The sequence below is a fragment of the Petaurus breviceps genome, unplaced genomic scaffold (assembly GCF_028583685.1).
Source record: "Petaurus breviceps papuanus isolate PSGF00001 unplaced genomic scaffold, PetGlider_PUasm1.0 126, whole genome shotgun sequence".
Taxonomy (NCBI): Eukaryota; Metazoa; Chordata; class Mammalia; order Diprotodontia; family Petauridae; genus Petaurus; species Petaurus breviceps.
The window spans coordinates 12,137,037-12,153,180 of NW_027185655.1; the positions used below are offsets into that span (position 1 = coordinate 12,137,037).

Sequence of the window (16,144 nt, forward strand, 5' to 3'; positions counted from 1 at the left end):
AGGAAGGAAGGAAGGAAGGAAGGAAGGAAGGAAGGAAGGAAGGAAGGAAGGAAGGAAGGAAGGAAGGAAGAAAGGAAGGAAGGAAGAAAAAAATCTCCTTACTACATTCTTCTTGATTTCTGTATTTTACCCATTCAAATAAAGTTCACAGGACTTTGTTAGGTTATCTGGGTCCAACTCTGGCATTTATTATCCTTGCGGCATTGGGCAAATCATAACCTGTTTGAACCTCGGGTTTTTTTTCTCATCTATAAAATGGGCATATTAAGACCTGTACTATACTTCACAAAATTGTTGCCAGGATCAAATGAGATAGTGTATCAAAAGAACTTTGGATGTGGGAAAGTACTATTAAAAATTAAAATTATTAGAGGCAGCTAGGTGGCGCAGTGAATAGAGCACCAGCCCTGGGGTCAGGAGGACCTGAGTTTAAATCTGACTTCAGACACTTAACACTTACTAGCCATGTGACCTTGGGCGAGTCACTTAACCCCAATTGCCCTGCCCTCCCCCCTCCAAAAGAAAGCAAAAAAAAAATTAAAATTATTTCTCAAACTTAGAATGTATCTATGCATAACAAGGCCTTGCCTAGAGAAGTCCAACAGAATTGGCTCCCTTTTCAGGAGAATTAAGCTTCCTCCCTTTCTCACTATGGATTTCATTTTTCTGTGGCAGTGACCTCTGACGCTACTTCCACCGAAACCTGAAATTCATATTAGCAGCCCTCTTACTTCATGCTGTGTACTCAAAGGGAGATGTAAATCCTGAATGGCTAAAAGAAACCTGAGAAAAATGCTGTATACCTGTATATGAGAGATTTCTAGGCAGTACTGTAAAAAAAGACCTTGTCTCAAGGGGCAAGTCATGAACTTCTGAGTGTATAACTGGAGCTAAAGACATGTAGGGGAGCCAGCCCCAGTTATGTCCTGTGACTTCCAGTGCCAGCAGCCCTAAGAGAGTGGACTCCCCTTAGTGAAGGAAAGCTAGAGAGTTCATTTACTCTTCTTTGCTTTTTAGAAATATTCTAACCTGTATAGCTTCTCCAATTTCTGTCTGTTGCTTCCATTAATAAAGGAGACTATGCATTATTCATGACAATCTTTTCTGTAATCAGCATTTGATAGAAAGGGTTAAGGAAGTGAGCATAAGCTCAGAATTATCTCCCCTTTGAGAGTAATCAGTGGTAGCGACTAAGATTCTGAAATCTAGACATGTTCCTCCAGACTACAGACATTTGAAGTGTGACACACAACTATAATCCCAGCACAATTCCTCTCTGGTGGGGGGATGATGCAAGGTTGATCAGTCCTGGAACTTGCTTGCCCCTTCTCCCCATCCCGACCCCTCTAAGCAAGGTGTGCTGATGATGACACTCTAGGCCTCTTTTCTCTTTTTGCAAATTGGATCAGATCTCAGATCATGTATCAAGACACCTATAAGCCAAATATGTGTGTATGTGTATGTATATATTGTGTATGCACATACATACATATATATGTGTACATATATATCTGTATGTATATTATATATTCATCTATCTGTGTGTATGTATACATATATACACATAAACACATATTCTTACATGTATAGCATTGTAGTTTCTGTGCTTGCAAAGTCTTCTCCCTGATCCACTTTTCCCCGATATTATCAAATAATTAGTTAATCATTAGGCCTTCCTAGGCATTTTAAGCTTATCTGACAAAAGATCTGATTGGGTAAGGTGCCACCTAAGTCTTGGCTGACTTTATATTTATCCCCTTTTAATTATCTCCAAGTCTTATGGAGGTACCCATTGGCCTATTTGTATGTTGGGTGCCATCCTAACTGTTAAAGCCTAGCAAAGCTTTTTCGTTTATTTTTTTCATGTCAGACCCAGTATAAAATAGAGATGTATACGCAATTGTGTATGTGTGTATAATTTATAATAATTTTATTATATATAATAGATGCTTATACATATACAATGTATGCATATTACATAATATACAATTGTGACTATATATGTATGTATATATATATGTGTGTGTGTGTGCATAAGGATGTCTACACACATTCACACACAAACACACACACACATATATGACTAGTCTTTGTTCACTTTAAAGATTCTCAAAGAAAATTCCTGGAATCAATACTATCCAAATCCGGAACGTAGGGTTTATTTTGGTAATACATAATTAAAATTTGTTCTAGATATATTTAGGAGCAATTGAGAATAATTTCTTTTCTTCCTCACTTGCCAAGACATCACATATCCCTAAAGCAATGTCAGGAACTCTCTCTCCCCTTCCCTCTGTCCTCACCACCACTAAACACCTGTAATATTCACTGTTGGGTTCAGTGAGAGTTCTGCTTGCAGTGACTATGAGATCATGCCCCAAGTAATTACTGTGAGCAGGGGGTGGGAAGATGCAGTGAATATAATGTAAGGAAATCATGCAAGTTTTATTATCATCAGTGAAATGGTAGCTGGTATAGGACGTGCCAGTATTTGTAACATGAAGCCCTTAATTACCCTGATTTACTTGTAGTAACATTCATAACAGAGCTGCAGAGATATTACTGACAGCACTTTTGCATTTTACAAGAAAAGAATAATGCCATGTAAATAATTTAAAAACAATAAATCATTTAGAGTGGCTTTAAACCAAAACTTAATGCACTAGCTGGCTGAATACTTGCAATGCTTGACAGATAGCTGGCATCCAGTGTTCATCTACATATAACAAACCTTTGCTTTCAAATTCCTTAGCTGCAATGGATACAGAGTGAAGCCCAGACATCATGTGTATCAAATAGGGGTCAATAATGTTTGAACTGGTTGCGGAAATAGGAATTAGAATTTATGTAACACCCAGATTTGCTCAGTTATCTTACCCTGATTCATTGAAAAGTGACCTGTCTGTGGGAGCATAGTGTAAGAATGCATGATGCAAGGAACTGAGAGGACCATCACCTCCATTGGCCTAAACATATGTGGTGTGGAGAGAATTCCAGGAAATAGAATGTGACCAAAGTGCAGGGCTTACGGCTAACGAATTGCCAGCCTCAAAAGCTGGTGAACAAGGTTCCTCCTTACCTCTCCAGTCACTTCCGAATTAGCAAAACAAATGAAAAAATGGGACCAATTTCCCGGCAATCCCGGCAAAAATCTTCTAAGGGTAAGAGGGGATGACTTGTTTTGCACATACACATACCATTTTGGAGTTAGAAGGACCTTGAGCTATTATGTCTTCTAACTTCTAAGTAACTGTTTTTAGGTGTGTCTTTTGTTTCCTTACCACCTTCATTTCCAAATATCCCCTACCCCCTAAACTAAGCTATCTCTTGTAACAAAGATTTTTAAATAAAGAAAAATAAGTTTAGCAAATCCAGCCAATAAAATGACTAGGACAAGAGCATATAGAATATTTCACTCCCATAGACCCTCACCACTTCAATGATGGGAAAATGGTACATTTCCTCAATTCTTTTCTGTGCCATTATAATTAAATGATTTTTAATTTTTTTTGTTTACATTTGTAAGTGGGGTCTGGTGCAATGGCTGACCCCATCAGTTTGCTTAGCTGATATAGCTTTTTCATGGGGAAAGGCTGGGGAGTCTGCTTCCAGAGAAGTTGGGATGATGTATAAAGGAAGCTGGTGAGATTGTGCAACATTCAAGGGATTTCCTTAATGTTCCAATTGGTGAACCTCTGGTGAAGAAGAAGATCTTTGGCTTGCTATGAAAGTGTTCAAAAAGTCCTTAGCATGTCTCCTGGTTTCACTCTTTTTGCCTATTGTTCCTGGGAGGACTTAGTAGATTCATTCAATCACAGCATCGGATAACCTTAAATTGCTGTAAGGGTAAAGATCTTTGGGCATTCCCCCCTTCTGAAGCCATGTGTCCTGAGAAGGCCTTGGTCCTCAGCCTTTTTCCTTTGTTCTTTTTCCATTTTAGGTGAAGAGAGTAGAGTCTCCGATCTCAGAAATTTCACAAAATCATGAGATTGAGTCAGAGGAATCTTGGAGTCAGAGTACAGGCAGATACTCTAAAATCCATTTCAGTATGAGTGTTCTAAGGAGTAAGGAGTGGCCTCTGGGAGTTAATTGTAGGATGCCAGCCCAGCCGTGCCAAGGATTCATATTCTGTAGAGCTGCAATCTTTGTATGTGAACTTTGTGGAACTAATGTTGTGAAGAATCTGTTAAGTGTTGAGACTACTCCTTTCCAGAGACTGAAGTATTTAGGGAACAGTGTGCCCCAAAATGTGGGTGTTGGGGGTGGGGGGATGTTTACTTATCTTCTCTTTTTGTAAAAGCCAACCAATATTAAGTTGTTTAATGGTATTGAAATATTAGCACTTATTTCTAACAATGGGGATGGGAAAGAGTACCAGTTAGGGCTAAAGTCCATGGTAAAAGAGAAAAAAAAAGATTCTCCACAAAAAACAGAACCTTACATGTTTGATATAGCAGCTCGGATTTAGGAGAGAACGAGCCAGAACATAGTCCTGATATATTGTTACAGTTATTGTGTCCATATAACTTTCCTGGTTCTGCTTATTTTATTGTGTATTAGATCATTTATTCCCTAATTATCTGAATTCTTTATAATTATCATATTATCTGATGCTACAATTTATCTAACACTCTTTATTTACAGACAAAGAAACCAGCCTTTTAAAGTAAAGTCACATAGTCAGCGGTAAAGCCAGGACTAGAATCCAGATCTCATTCCAAATTCAGCATTTTTCATCCTGTACCATACTTTGTTAGGTTGGGCTCTTTCAAAAAAAAATTGGAGGGGGGAAGGCAAGGCAGTTGGGATTAAATGACTTGCCCAAGGTCACACAGCTAGTTAAGTGTCAAGTGTCTGAGGTTTGAACCGAGGCCCTCCTGACTCCAGGGTTGGTGCTCTATTCACTGCACCACCTAGCTGCCCCAGGGCTCTTTTCTTTATGCCTTAAGGGTAACCAAAACTGTGGGTTTCTTTTTACCTTTAGACAAATTTAACTTATGCAATTCCATTTCCCCATCTGAAAATTCACTTACATTGTCTCCTAAGACAATACTAGTCATATTATTAATGTATGAGTGACCCCACTTCAAGAAAATCTGACAAATGGTAATCTACACTTCAAATGAAATGAATCAGGGGCAATTATTCATATCGGAAATGGATATTATACTTTGAAGAGGCCCTCTTTACGTTTGGAAAAGATTCAATTTATTCAAAATTGATTTACAAACAACTTTCAGGAACATTTGTGTTGCCCAAATTAGGGTAATTCTATATATTATTTATTTTCATAAGATAGACAAGAACTTAATTGTTTAAAAAATTATTGGAAGTCAAGTGTTTGGAACTCAGAATACAATTTTCCATAGCAGCAATATTATGAGATGTGAAGTTTCCAGGCTAGCACACTAAATGATAGATAGATAGATAGATAGATAGATAGATAGATAGATAGATAGATGATAGATAGAGATGATTTTTTTGCTTTTTGCTTTTTGGAGGGCAATTGGGGTTAAGCGACTTACCCAAGGTCTAACGGCTAGTAAGTGTTACATGTCTGAGGTTGGATTTGAACTCAGGTCTTCCTGATACCAGGGCCAGTACCCTATTCACTGCACTACCTAGCCACCCCAGCTAAATCATATTTAAGTTATAAATTAGTTCAGCTGAAATATTAAAATTCCTTGATTGAATACTGGATCTTGAGATCAAGGGATTCATTGCTTTCAAAAAATGTCATTGCTTTTTTTTTTCTTTCCTGGGTATATACGTGACCTTAGACAAATTCTAAAATAGGTAGTTTCCCATTGATATCCTTTCATCTCCCTTTCTGTACCCTTTTCCCAAATCTTCATAGCCTCCCTCCCCAAGTCACTATGTTCTCAGACCACTCTTGAGGCACTAAGGATACCATTCTACTTCACCTTGCTACCCAGTCTTCTTCGACTCCCCCAATTATTCATACTCCAAAATTATCTACCTTCTGGCCCATACAAATTTCTAGCATCTCAGTACAGCTGATCTCACCTAGTTGTTAGTTTAAAAAAATTGTGATTGAACAGATTCACCTGAGTTTGATCCTACTCATAAGTATTTGTATGTTTAATTAAGAGACGATGGTTTTCTTGAACTAAATTACTCTTTAATTTGGTGGAATTTAAGACTTTAACAAAATGAAGTGGGGAAAAAGGATGAAGAAAAAATATTTCACAGGAGTGGGGCAAGGAATTAGGAGGCTCTCAAATGTCTTTAAGAATATGGATAAGGAGATGCCATGGTAGGCTTGGGGAGAGTTGAGCAAGGTTTAAAACAAGTGATCTCTTAGTCTGTGGAGACCAGGATAGTAAATCACTTAGTTTAGAGATTAATAGAATGATTTCTTTGTTGCAATGAGGGCCCAGTCAAGAATAGATTGCAGAAATTTGTAGTGGACCCAATTTTGCAATTTTGAAATTTCCCTCAATGTTATTCAAAAGTACGTTAATAGCGGCAAAGTTGGTAGATGATGGGAGTAACGGAAGGCTAAGGTTTGGTAAGACACAATTAGAATGCAAAGGATTTGAAAGCAGATAGAGTATATATTTGAGCTGGTTCACCAAGGAACATAGCCACTTGAGGGAGAAGAATGTAATAAACAGAAGTGAAGGCCTAGGATATCATTGTGAGTGAAGGGAATGGAATTGTGAGAACGAAAAATAGGGTTAGGGTTTTATCAAACATAGGGATTATGCTAGATAAAGGCATCTTAGGAGTTCATTAACAAGTAAGTGATGTGGATGATTGAAAAATCAAGGGTATGACAATATCTCCCTATGACAATTTGTACCTAAGGTATAATGGAGGAATGGGTCACAGAAAATTCAAGACTGAGGAAATGGAAAGTTAGGGTATTTGAGGGGGCATCAATATATATATGAGAGGAGGAAATGAACAGAAGAGAAAGTCTGTAAGTTACATAATGAATTTATGGTAGAAAGAAGGAGAAAGTCTTGGGGATCGATAAATAATAGCCACCATAATTTGGATTGGATGAATAAATTTGAAAACTCAAAAGCTGAGAAGCTGCTTTGTGAAGGTGGTAGTGGGAGAATTGGAAATGGTAACAGGTAGCAAGGAGAATTTGGACTCACCCTCCAGGACCAATGAGTCAGACGATATGAGAGTAAATATAACGAGCATTCAAAAGGGTGTTGTATCAAGGGAAATGATGGCATCAGAAGGAAGCCATATTTCTGCAAGGTCAAGAAAATGGAAGAAATAAGAAAGGAAAAGAAGATTGAAGGAAGCTTGTTAATTATAGAGAAGGTATTTCAGGAGGCAGAGCAGAATGATTAGGAATTCAAGAGGAATCATCTGGAGTAGGACATTGGGGTGGTGGGGTCAAGATGGATAAGTGTGAGGGAGTAGTGAGTTTGGGCAGAGGAGCAAGGTTTGTACACTGGCCACTGCATGTCAGAATCACTAGGAGGAAATGCATTTAATGGAATGAGAGCATTCCACACATTGAGGAATGAGTTCAGACAGAGTATTTATAGTTTTGGTATTGTATAAAAATAATCTCTTTCTTATTTTCAATTCTCAATTAACCTCTCTGATCTCAGCTTCCCATCCTTGCATCTCTTTTTTCTGTCTTCTTAAGTAAGTGTAGGGTGTGTTCTCTGGTGCGAGAGCTGCTGATCCCTTTTCAGAGTGGCTTACCACCTTTGGTGTTTACCTGATGCACCCAAATCTCGCCTGTGACCAAGGAGCTACAACATGTGCAGTGGCCATGCCCCATTGAACCATTTTGACAGACAGCCTAAACCAGGCTGAGGGTAACCAAGGGGTCTCAAACCCTTCAGCAAGTTGGATGGGGAGACCTACCCCAAGCATGTGAAGAATTCCCCTGGTGGAATGGGTGGATGAGAATAATTTGTTCCAATGGTCATAAAGGCTCCTGAAGTAGGCACTGTGGAACCTTAGAGTGTGGTCAGACACTGAAGACACTGATTTCATCCACGGCATCCTGAACCATCACCACTCATCTTGATTCTGTCCTGCCACTGTATTTTAGTGATGACTCTGGAAGCGACACTGAGGCCAATGACTTCATGCAGCTCTGTCACACTTAAATCCAATTTATGCAGGGATCAAACAACATCACACATACCGTTTTACCATCAAGCCAAGACTAAAGTGGAAGGAGATTGGTGCATGATTTTTTTTGTTCACAGATAATTATTCACTCAATGTACCTTCTTGAAGCTGAGATGCAACAAAGTGCGGATCGATTTTCTGCTGCTTCTGCTAATTTTGGCCTAATAATTAACACCAAGAAACAAGGTGTTCCATCATCCATATGTGTAAACATCAGTTACAGCAAATGGAAGTTTTAAATACTTGGCAGTGTACTTTCCAGGGATGTCCACATAGATGATGAGGTTGACGCACACATTGCCAGAGCTACCTGAGTGTTTTGGAGGCTCCAAAGGAAAGTGTGGTAGAGAAGAGGTATTAGGCTGCCTACCAAACTAAAGGTCTACAGTCATTGTGCTGACCTCATTGTTGTATGCCTGTGACACCAGGATAGTCTACCACTACCATGATAGGAAATTGATTCGCTTCCATTTGAACTGTCTCAGGAAGATTCTGAAGATCACCTGGCAGGATGCCAGTACAAGACACTGAGGTCCTTTCTTGAACTAAACTGCCAAGTATTCAAACTCTCCTGTAGAGAGTGCAGCTCTGATGGGAATGCCACATTGTTCAAATGCCAAAATCATACCTGCCTAAAAGACAATGTTGTGGAGAATTCACACAAGGCAAACACTCACATGGTGGTTAGAAGCAGCAATAAAAACACAATCTCAAGGTCTCTCTGAATAATTTGGGAATCGATTGTATAGCATGGGAGAAGCTGGCAAAGCATTACTCAGCATGGCAGGCCTGCATCAAATACGGTGCTATGCTTTATGAACACAACAGAACTAAAGCAGCTCAAAAGAAATATGAGAGGTGCAAATTTAAAGAATCCATTTCAAATGTTCACATGGACTATTTGTGCTCAATCTGTGGTAGAGCATTCTGAGCTCATGTTGGTCTGATCAGCTACAGTCAGCATAACATAATGAGATCATTTTGATCCTCTTCAAGAACAAAGGACAACCACCACCATCTTTTTCTTAAAATTTAGTCTTTGTCCTCCCTCTAACCTCATCTCTGCCATACTTCCCTGTTCTTCCAGTCCATCACCCCTGTTCTGATTCATTTCCCTTTCTTCACAACATAATAACAAACTAGCACCAACCCAGTAGCTTAAAGAGGCCCCAGCTTTAGGCTCTCATGGCCTCAGTTCAATGATGGAGAATCTTGGCTTCTAAAGAAAGCACTCAAACTCTTGAGTGTTTCGCTCTGGCTCATGTATCCCAACCCAGAGCCCCCAGTCATTTAACACTTAGGCTTGGCTTAAGTCTAAGTCTCCCCCAAAACAGCAGAAAGGTACATGATGTACGATACAGATGGGATATAGGACAGTTATTTATTTCTTTCACCAGAGAAGAAATGCTTAATACATAAAACAGGAATTGAGAAAGACTAAACGTGAAATAGTAAAGTGTAACTCCTCTTGTATTTCTCCAGAAGGTAGATACTAAAACCATCAAAACATTAAACATTTTCTGGGGCCACTGCATAGTGCTTTAGCTTTCACCTCAGCTCTGCCCAAACAACTCCCTCTAGGTACATATCTCCTGGCAAGCAAAGGCATGACTCTGGCTCATCTTCCTGGCAGTGTGCATCTGCTCTGAGAAGTCTAGTATTACTCTCAAGGAGAGCTTCCCCGGATTGCAGCTCAGACCGAATGAAGAACCTGGGAGCTCCCAACCTCTTGAACTTGCCTCTGAAGCTGGAAACGTCAATCTCAAGATCACTGCTTGGTCACCTCTACTCAGGAAAAGGAGGACGAAAGCAGAAGAGGCAGCCTGGATGGCCCTAGTGATCCAGACTCAGGTTTGCTGAAATAAGCACGTTGTCTAGCTAGCTATCATGTATGAGCGATTATCATAGCAGCAGGAGGTGGGGAGGGGAGCCCCACCTCCTCTCACAGGAAATCTAAGGGAGAGGCTTGAATAATCCAAATACACTCAGCAAACTGTAAGAGAAAGTGTGCCATACAACTGAGGTTTTTTTGTTAAGGTCTGTTCAAAGGGATGTCTTTTCTGGCTCATGGAATGATCTTTTTGGCCTCACACCTCAGCATGGTGTGGACAAAAGGAACATAAGGATAGATAGATAGATAGATAGATAGATAGATAGATAGATAGATAGATGATAGATAGATAGAGAGATAGATAAATAGATCAATAGAGAGATAAGATAATAGACGAATGGATGGATAAAAATAGTGTACATAGTATATACAGATAGTATAGTATATATAGTTGTATAGAAATAAATAGGAACATCTTCTTATCTATTATCCCCCTCACCCCTCACCCCCCCATAGGACCAAAATACATGCTACAATGGAAATGCCTCTTTTACAATAGTCTTGACCAGTTAAACTATACCCTGTTCTCAATTTTTGACTCCTCTGCTCTCCTGTACACCTAATTCATATCAATATCCAGAGCTGTATAACACTCACCATCTACCTGCTATATTTGTACTGCTGAACTACTGAACACTACAGGAAGAAGTCATATTCATTATGTTGACTGGGTCCACTAGATATTCTTACCATCTAATCTCCAGTAAACACTTGTGCATGCAGATAATTTTATCTATCCTTGATTGATTATCCCACTACCCTCAGTGACTATTTTAAACATTCTTTTCCCTTCCCTTAGCCCTCAATGTCTCATCCATATCCTATAAAAGATGTCCATGACTCCAGAAATTTAACACTATCGACCATAAGCTCCATCTTCTTTCCCATCCCATACCCCCAAATTCCTCTATACCTCTACCTGCCCTCTTCTTTTTTGTTCCTATATCTGAGGAATGTGTAGCCCCTCTCCACACCAATGCCAATCCCTCTCTGCCTGCACCCTTAGTACTCTCCTGTCCCCTCTAAGAGCTCACCTTCTGCATTATTTCCTTTCTTTGCCCCTTTTCATCTTCATTCTCTACCTATCTACTGAAACCTTCCAGGCTGCCTACAAATATGTCCATACCTACCATCCTCTCTCCCATCCCACTTCCCCCACAACTGAACTTGATCCTACCATCACCTAAAACTATCATTAGATATCTCGCCTTTCTTTCATTGATAAACTCTTAGAAAGTATATATATATATATATGTATATGTATATATATATATATATATATATATATATATAATTTCTCTACACTTCCCTACCACACACTCACTTTTTAATCTCTCTCATTCTGAACTCTGGTCAGCTCAATCAGCTCCCAACTGCTAAATTTAATGACTTTTCTCAACCCCTACCCTCCTTGACCTCCATGAAGCTTTGGGTATTATTAACTACAGGCTTCCCCTAAACACCTTTCCTAATCTTTTATCCTACCACCTGTCTCCTTTTCAGTTTCTTTAACTAAGATCATCACAGACTATATTTAATGGTAGTATTTCTACAAAAATCTTGTTAAAAATATTGAAGCAGCAATTTTTTGAGGTAGTAAAGAATTTTTAAAAGGAGTAAATGACAGTCTATTAAAGAACTGTGGGACATAAATATAATCGAAAAATTACTCTATCATAAGAAATTATGTTCATGAAGATTCCAGAACTGGTAGGGTGAAGTAAATCAAATTTACAAAGCAAAATATATAGTGATCATGACAATAAAAAAAAACCCAAGCTGAATGTTACATAATTAAAATCACTGAGTTTTTTTTTTTTCCCAAAGAGAGGTCAGTTAAGTCAAAAGTATCAAATACTAGTAGCACCAACACCAAATTAGATTGAAAGGTAATTGGGAAATAGTTCACAAAATAAAAATATAATTAAACAGTTCAGTCATTGCAACAGTTTTGGCAAAGATACTGGAGTGGTTTGCCATTTCCTACACCAGCTCATTTTACAGAATAAGAACTAAGGCAGAGTTAAGTGACTTGCCCAGGATCACATAGCTAAGTGTCAGAGGCCAGATTTGAAATCATGAAAATGAATTTTGATCATGTTAATTCATGGTTTTCTAAGCCAAAGTGTAGCCTTTAGGGTCCCCTGTGTACATATGATGACCCCCTCCTTTTCTATCTGAGTTTGACACCACTGATGTAGGGCAATCCTTTCATTTTATAGATGAGAAAACTTAGAGTTAGGTGTATTAAGTGATTTGCTCAAAATCAAATTGAAAAGTGGTTAAGAAAGTATTTTCTTGTATTAACCTTATGTGCACTTTGTGTGTTTCTCATAAGACCTTTAAGAAAGTGAGAACTTTATCTTGTTCTGACTTTTAAAAGTCAAAATATAAATAAATTTAATTATTTATTAAATTTTCCAAACAAAATCATATGGAGGGGGAGGAAGAAGGGGAAAAGATTCAGTATCATTTTCCCTGCATTTTCTGCATAAACAAAGTATAATGATTCTCTACAATTGGTCTTGGATTATAATATTCCACAATCTCTTCTCCAGTCTAGCATGTTATTTCCTCAGTTGCTTGATTCCACTTCCTCATGTTCTAGCATTTTCTTGGCTTCCTGGTTCCCCTTTTTTATTTTCATTTGAGTTACTCTGCCCCCCATTTCAAATGTCAAGGGGGCTGAGCTTAGGAGACTGAGCATCTTAAGTCCAGCAAGTCATGTCCTTTCCCCAAGAATTTTACTTCCCTGCAATTTCCTGCATATTTGTCATCCCGGTGTCTACCTGGCTAAGTTCAGAGAAACTCATTACCAAGCTGGATACAAGGTGACACAACTGTTAACACAACAATGCTCAAAGAGCACTCAGTACATTGTAGAGGTCTCAATTCTTCAGTCCGTAGACAAAGCACATCAATAAAATCACAGACCCTTGAAGTTCTGGAGTCAATATTTCCTCAAGGAAGCCCATCTTCATATCCAATTATTCACTGACATAGGTGTAATTACCTGCCTTAGTGATGAATACATGTTTAAGCATGTTGAAGTAATGGAGAAGGGAATAAAAATAGATCAAAGGTTTAAAATTGGAAGGGAATTTAGGTCATTTATTTGAGCTCCTTCATTTTACAAATGATAAAAACCAAGTGTGAGGGCCAGGAACATGAAAAAACTTGACTGAAATTCAAATCCAGATACTCTCACTCCAAATCTAGCCATTTTTTCCATTACACTTTGACTTGTTTTGGCCAGGAAAAAGATTCTGATCAACTCTAACCCTGAAGAAGAATATGCCCCCCTCTCAGTTAGAATTTTCCATAAAGGTTTGCACAAAAAGAAACAGTAAAGAGGGACAGGTACCACTATATGTCCAATGGTAAGTTAGGACTAGCTGGTTCTCCATCAACTTCATTTGCTTTCTCTGTAATTGTGAGATAAGATTACTTCAGAATCTCTCTCTCTCTCTCTCTCTCTCTCTCTCTCTCTCTCTCTCTCTCTCTCTCTCTCTCTCTGTATGTGTATAACTTTCCCCCTTTCTGTATATACACGTGGAGATACACACATATTTATGTGTATATATATATACATACATATATATGAAGGAAACAAAGATTTTTAAGTGCCTACTAAGTGTCTGTCACTGTGCTAAGCATTTTACACATAATTATTTCATTTGATCCTCACAACAACCTTGGGTACTATTATTTTTCCCTTTTATTTGTTTTATTATATTAATACATACTTATGGAACAAAACAAGCATTTCCATAGCACAGTACAATTTTAAAAAATGATTGTACATGAAACTGCAAATCTAGTATACACAACTTCAAATATGCAACAAAATTATCCTGTAAATTTCTTTTTTCCTTTTCCCCTTTTTTTCTACCCTTCCCCTACCTTGTCCCAGAGATGGTTACCATCACACGCACACATACACACATATGTATGTAAAATTATCCTATACATACTTCTATTGATTAGTTCTTTCTCTGAATGCAAATAAAATCTTTCTTCACATGTCCTCTATAGTTGAGTGTTCATAAGAGTCAAGATAACTTATTCACTCAAAATTGTTTCTAAAACTATATTGCTGTTCTGTATATTATCTCAGTTCTGCTCATTTCACTCTTCCTTATTTCATGCAAGTCTTTTCATGTTTTTCTAAGATCACTGAGCTGATCATTTCTTATAGCATAGTAATACTCCATCACAATCATATACCACAATTTGTCTAGTCATTCCCTACTTGATGGTATTCCTGAAATTTCCAGTACTTTGCCACCACAAAGAGAGCTGTTATAAACATTTTAGAATATGTTTTTTTTCCTTTGTTCCTAATTATCTTTGGAAATAGACCTAGTAATGGTATTGCTGGGTCAAACGACATAAGTAGTTTAATAATTATTTGGGCATAATTCCAGATTGCTTTCCAAAATGGTTGGATCAGTTCACAATTCCACAAACAATGAATTCATGTCCCAATTTTTCTACATTCCCTCCAACATTTGAAACTTTCTCCTTCAATCATTTTAGCCAAATGTAAGTGTAAAATGGTATCTCGAGGTTGTTTAAATTCGCATTTCTCAAACCGATAATCATTTAGAGCATTTTTTAATTTGACTACAAATTGGGAGCTAATATTTACTCTCAATTGACACAAAGGTTAAGTGATTTGCCAAGGTCACACAACTAGTAATGTGAGCCCAGATTTGAATTCAGGTATTTATTCACAACTCTAGGTCCAGTGCTACAGCCCATCACCTAATGCCTCTTCACTTGAGGACAAACAAACAAACAAACAAACTGGGTTGAAATATAATAAGATATAGGTTATACAGAAAATTTATTGATGTAATGGGTTGTGAGCCAATGGACCCCATGAGCATTTTTTAAAGCAAAGGGCAGTCTTGGTAGAGTCTACCAAGTTGGGGCAGCAATAGTTATGATAAGCTCTCTGATTTATCTCAGGCTTGAGATTTTAGGGTTCATGCATCTCAAACAAATCAAATAACTTTTTGGTTGTTGATTATATTCTCTACAAAGCACATGGGGTCTCAAACAATGTTTGTCTTTAAATATCCCACTTCTGTGCCTATTGCATTAGAAGTTTGGGGTGAGATTGCTAGCTCCCCTCCTCCATGTTTGTATCACTGTTCAACAGTCCCTGAAGGACATGGGCCTGGACAACTACTGAGATAGAGGTATCTAAGGCTTGTACAAAAATTGTTCCTTTCAGGGATGGCTAGGTGGTGCAGTGAATAAAGCACCAGCCCTGGAGTCAGGAGGATTTGAGTTCAAATCCAGCCTCAGACACTTAGCACAAAACTAGGCATGTGACCTTGGACAAGTCACTTAATCCCAATTGCCCTACCTTCTCCTCTCCAAAAAGGAAAAAAAAAATGTTCTTTCAGCTCTTGCCCCTTTGCATGGTCGTGTAAGGTAAAATAGGGGAAAGAATATGTATTTATTTCCTTGAACTGCAACATGAGTACAGGTGGAGCCTAGTTGCTAGTCATTCTTCAACCAGTCCCAATACTGTGATAAATAATGAGCCAGGTAGGTGGAAACGTCCCCCTCTCCTACCTGAGGGCTAATGGGTAACAAGAGCTTAATACAATTAGGACAGAACCATTTCAACCTAAATGTCAGGAGTTTGAAAATAATATTATTAAGTGTGTCTAAGTGAAAAAGTAATCTCTGAATTGATAATTTTCGCTTAAAAGTGTGTTTGTTACTTAGGTCCCCAATTAGGTAAGTTGGGAAAATAGATTTTTATGACTTGTAGACTTCACACACCCTAAAGGACTTTGTTTTCTTTGAAACCAATATAGATGCTACAATTTTTCAATGTGATTAGGAGCTGAATTTTTTTTTAAAAATATGCTTTGTGGGGGCATGTTACAATATGTTCTTTGTAAATAGACATTTTTGTGATTTGCATTACTGTGCATTTGTGATTAATGAGAGTAATTAATTTTATCTTGTAAAATTGTAATACATAGTTCAAAGCTAGATTTTTTATATAAAAAGGAAGAAAGGAAGGTAGGGAGGGAAGTAGGGAAGGAAGAAAGAAAGAAAGAAAGAAAGAAAGAAAGAAAGAAAGAAAGAAAG

The 16,144-nt window shown here is 38.1% G+C and overlaps 1 protein-coding gene across 1 annotated transcript in view; it reads left to right on the forward strand.

The window, feature by feature from the left end:
- Window positions 1-9,514: 9,514 nt before the first annotated feature.
- The window catches only part of CFAP299 (cilia and flagella associated protein 299), a 470,324-nt gene continuing 463,694 nt past the window's right edge, over window positions 9,515-16,144 (forward strand). Inside the window, exon 1 of the mRNA XM_069092982.1 lies at window positions 9,515-9,987. Coding sequence (XP_068949083.1) covers window positions 9,964-9,987 — 24 coding nt within the window. The 5' untranslated portion in view covers window positions 9,515-9,963. The remainder of the gene's footprint in view (window positions 9,988-16,144) is intronic.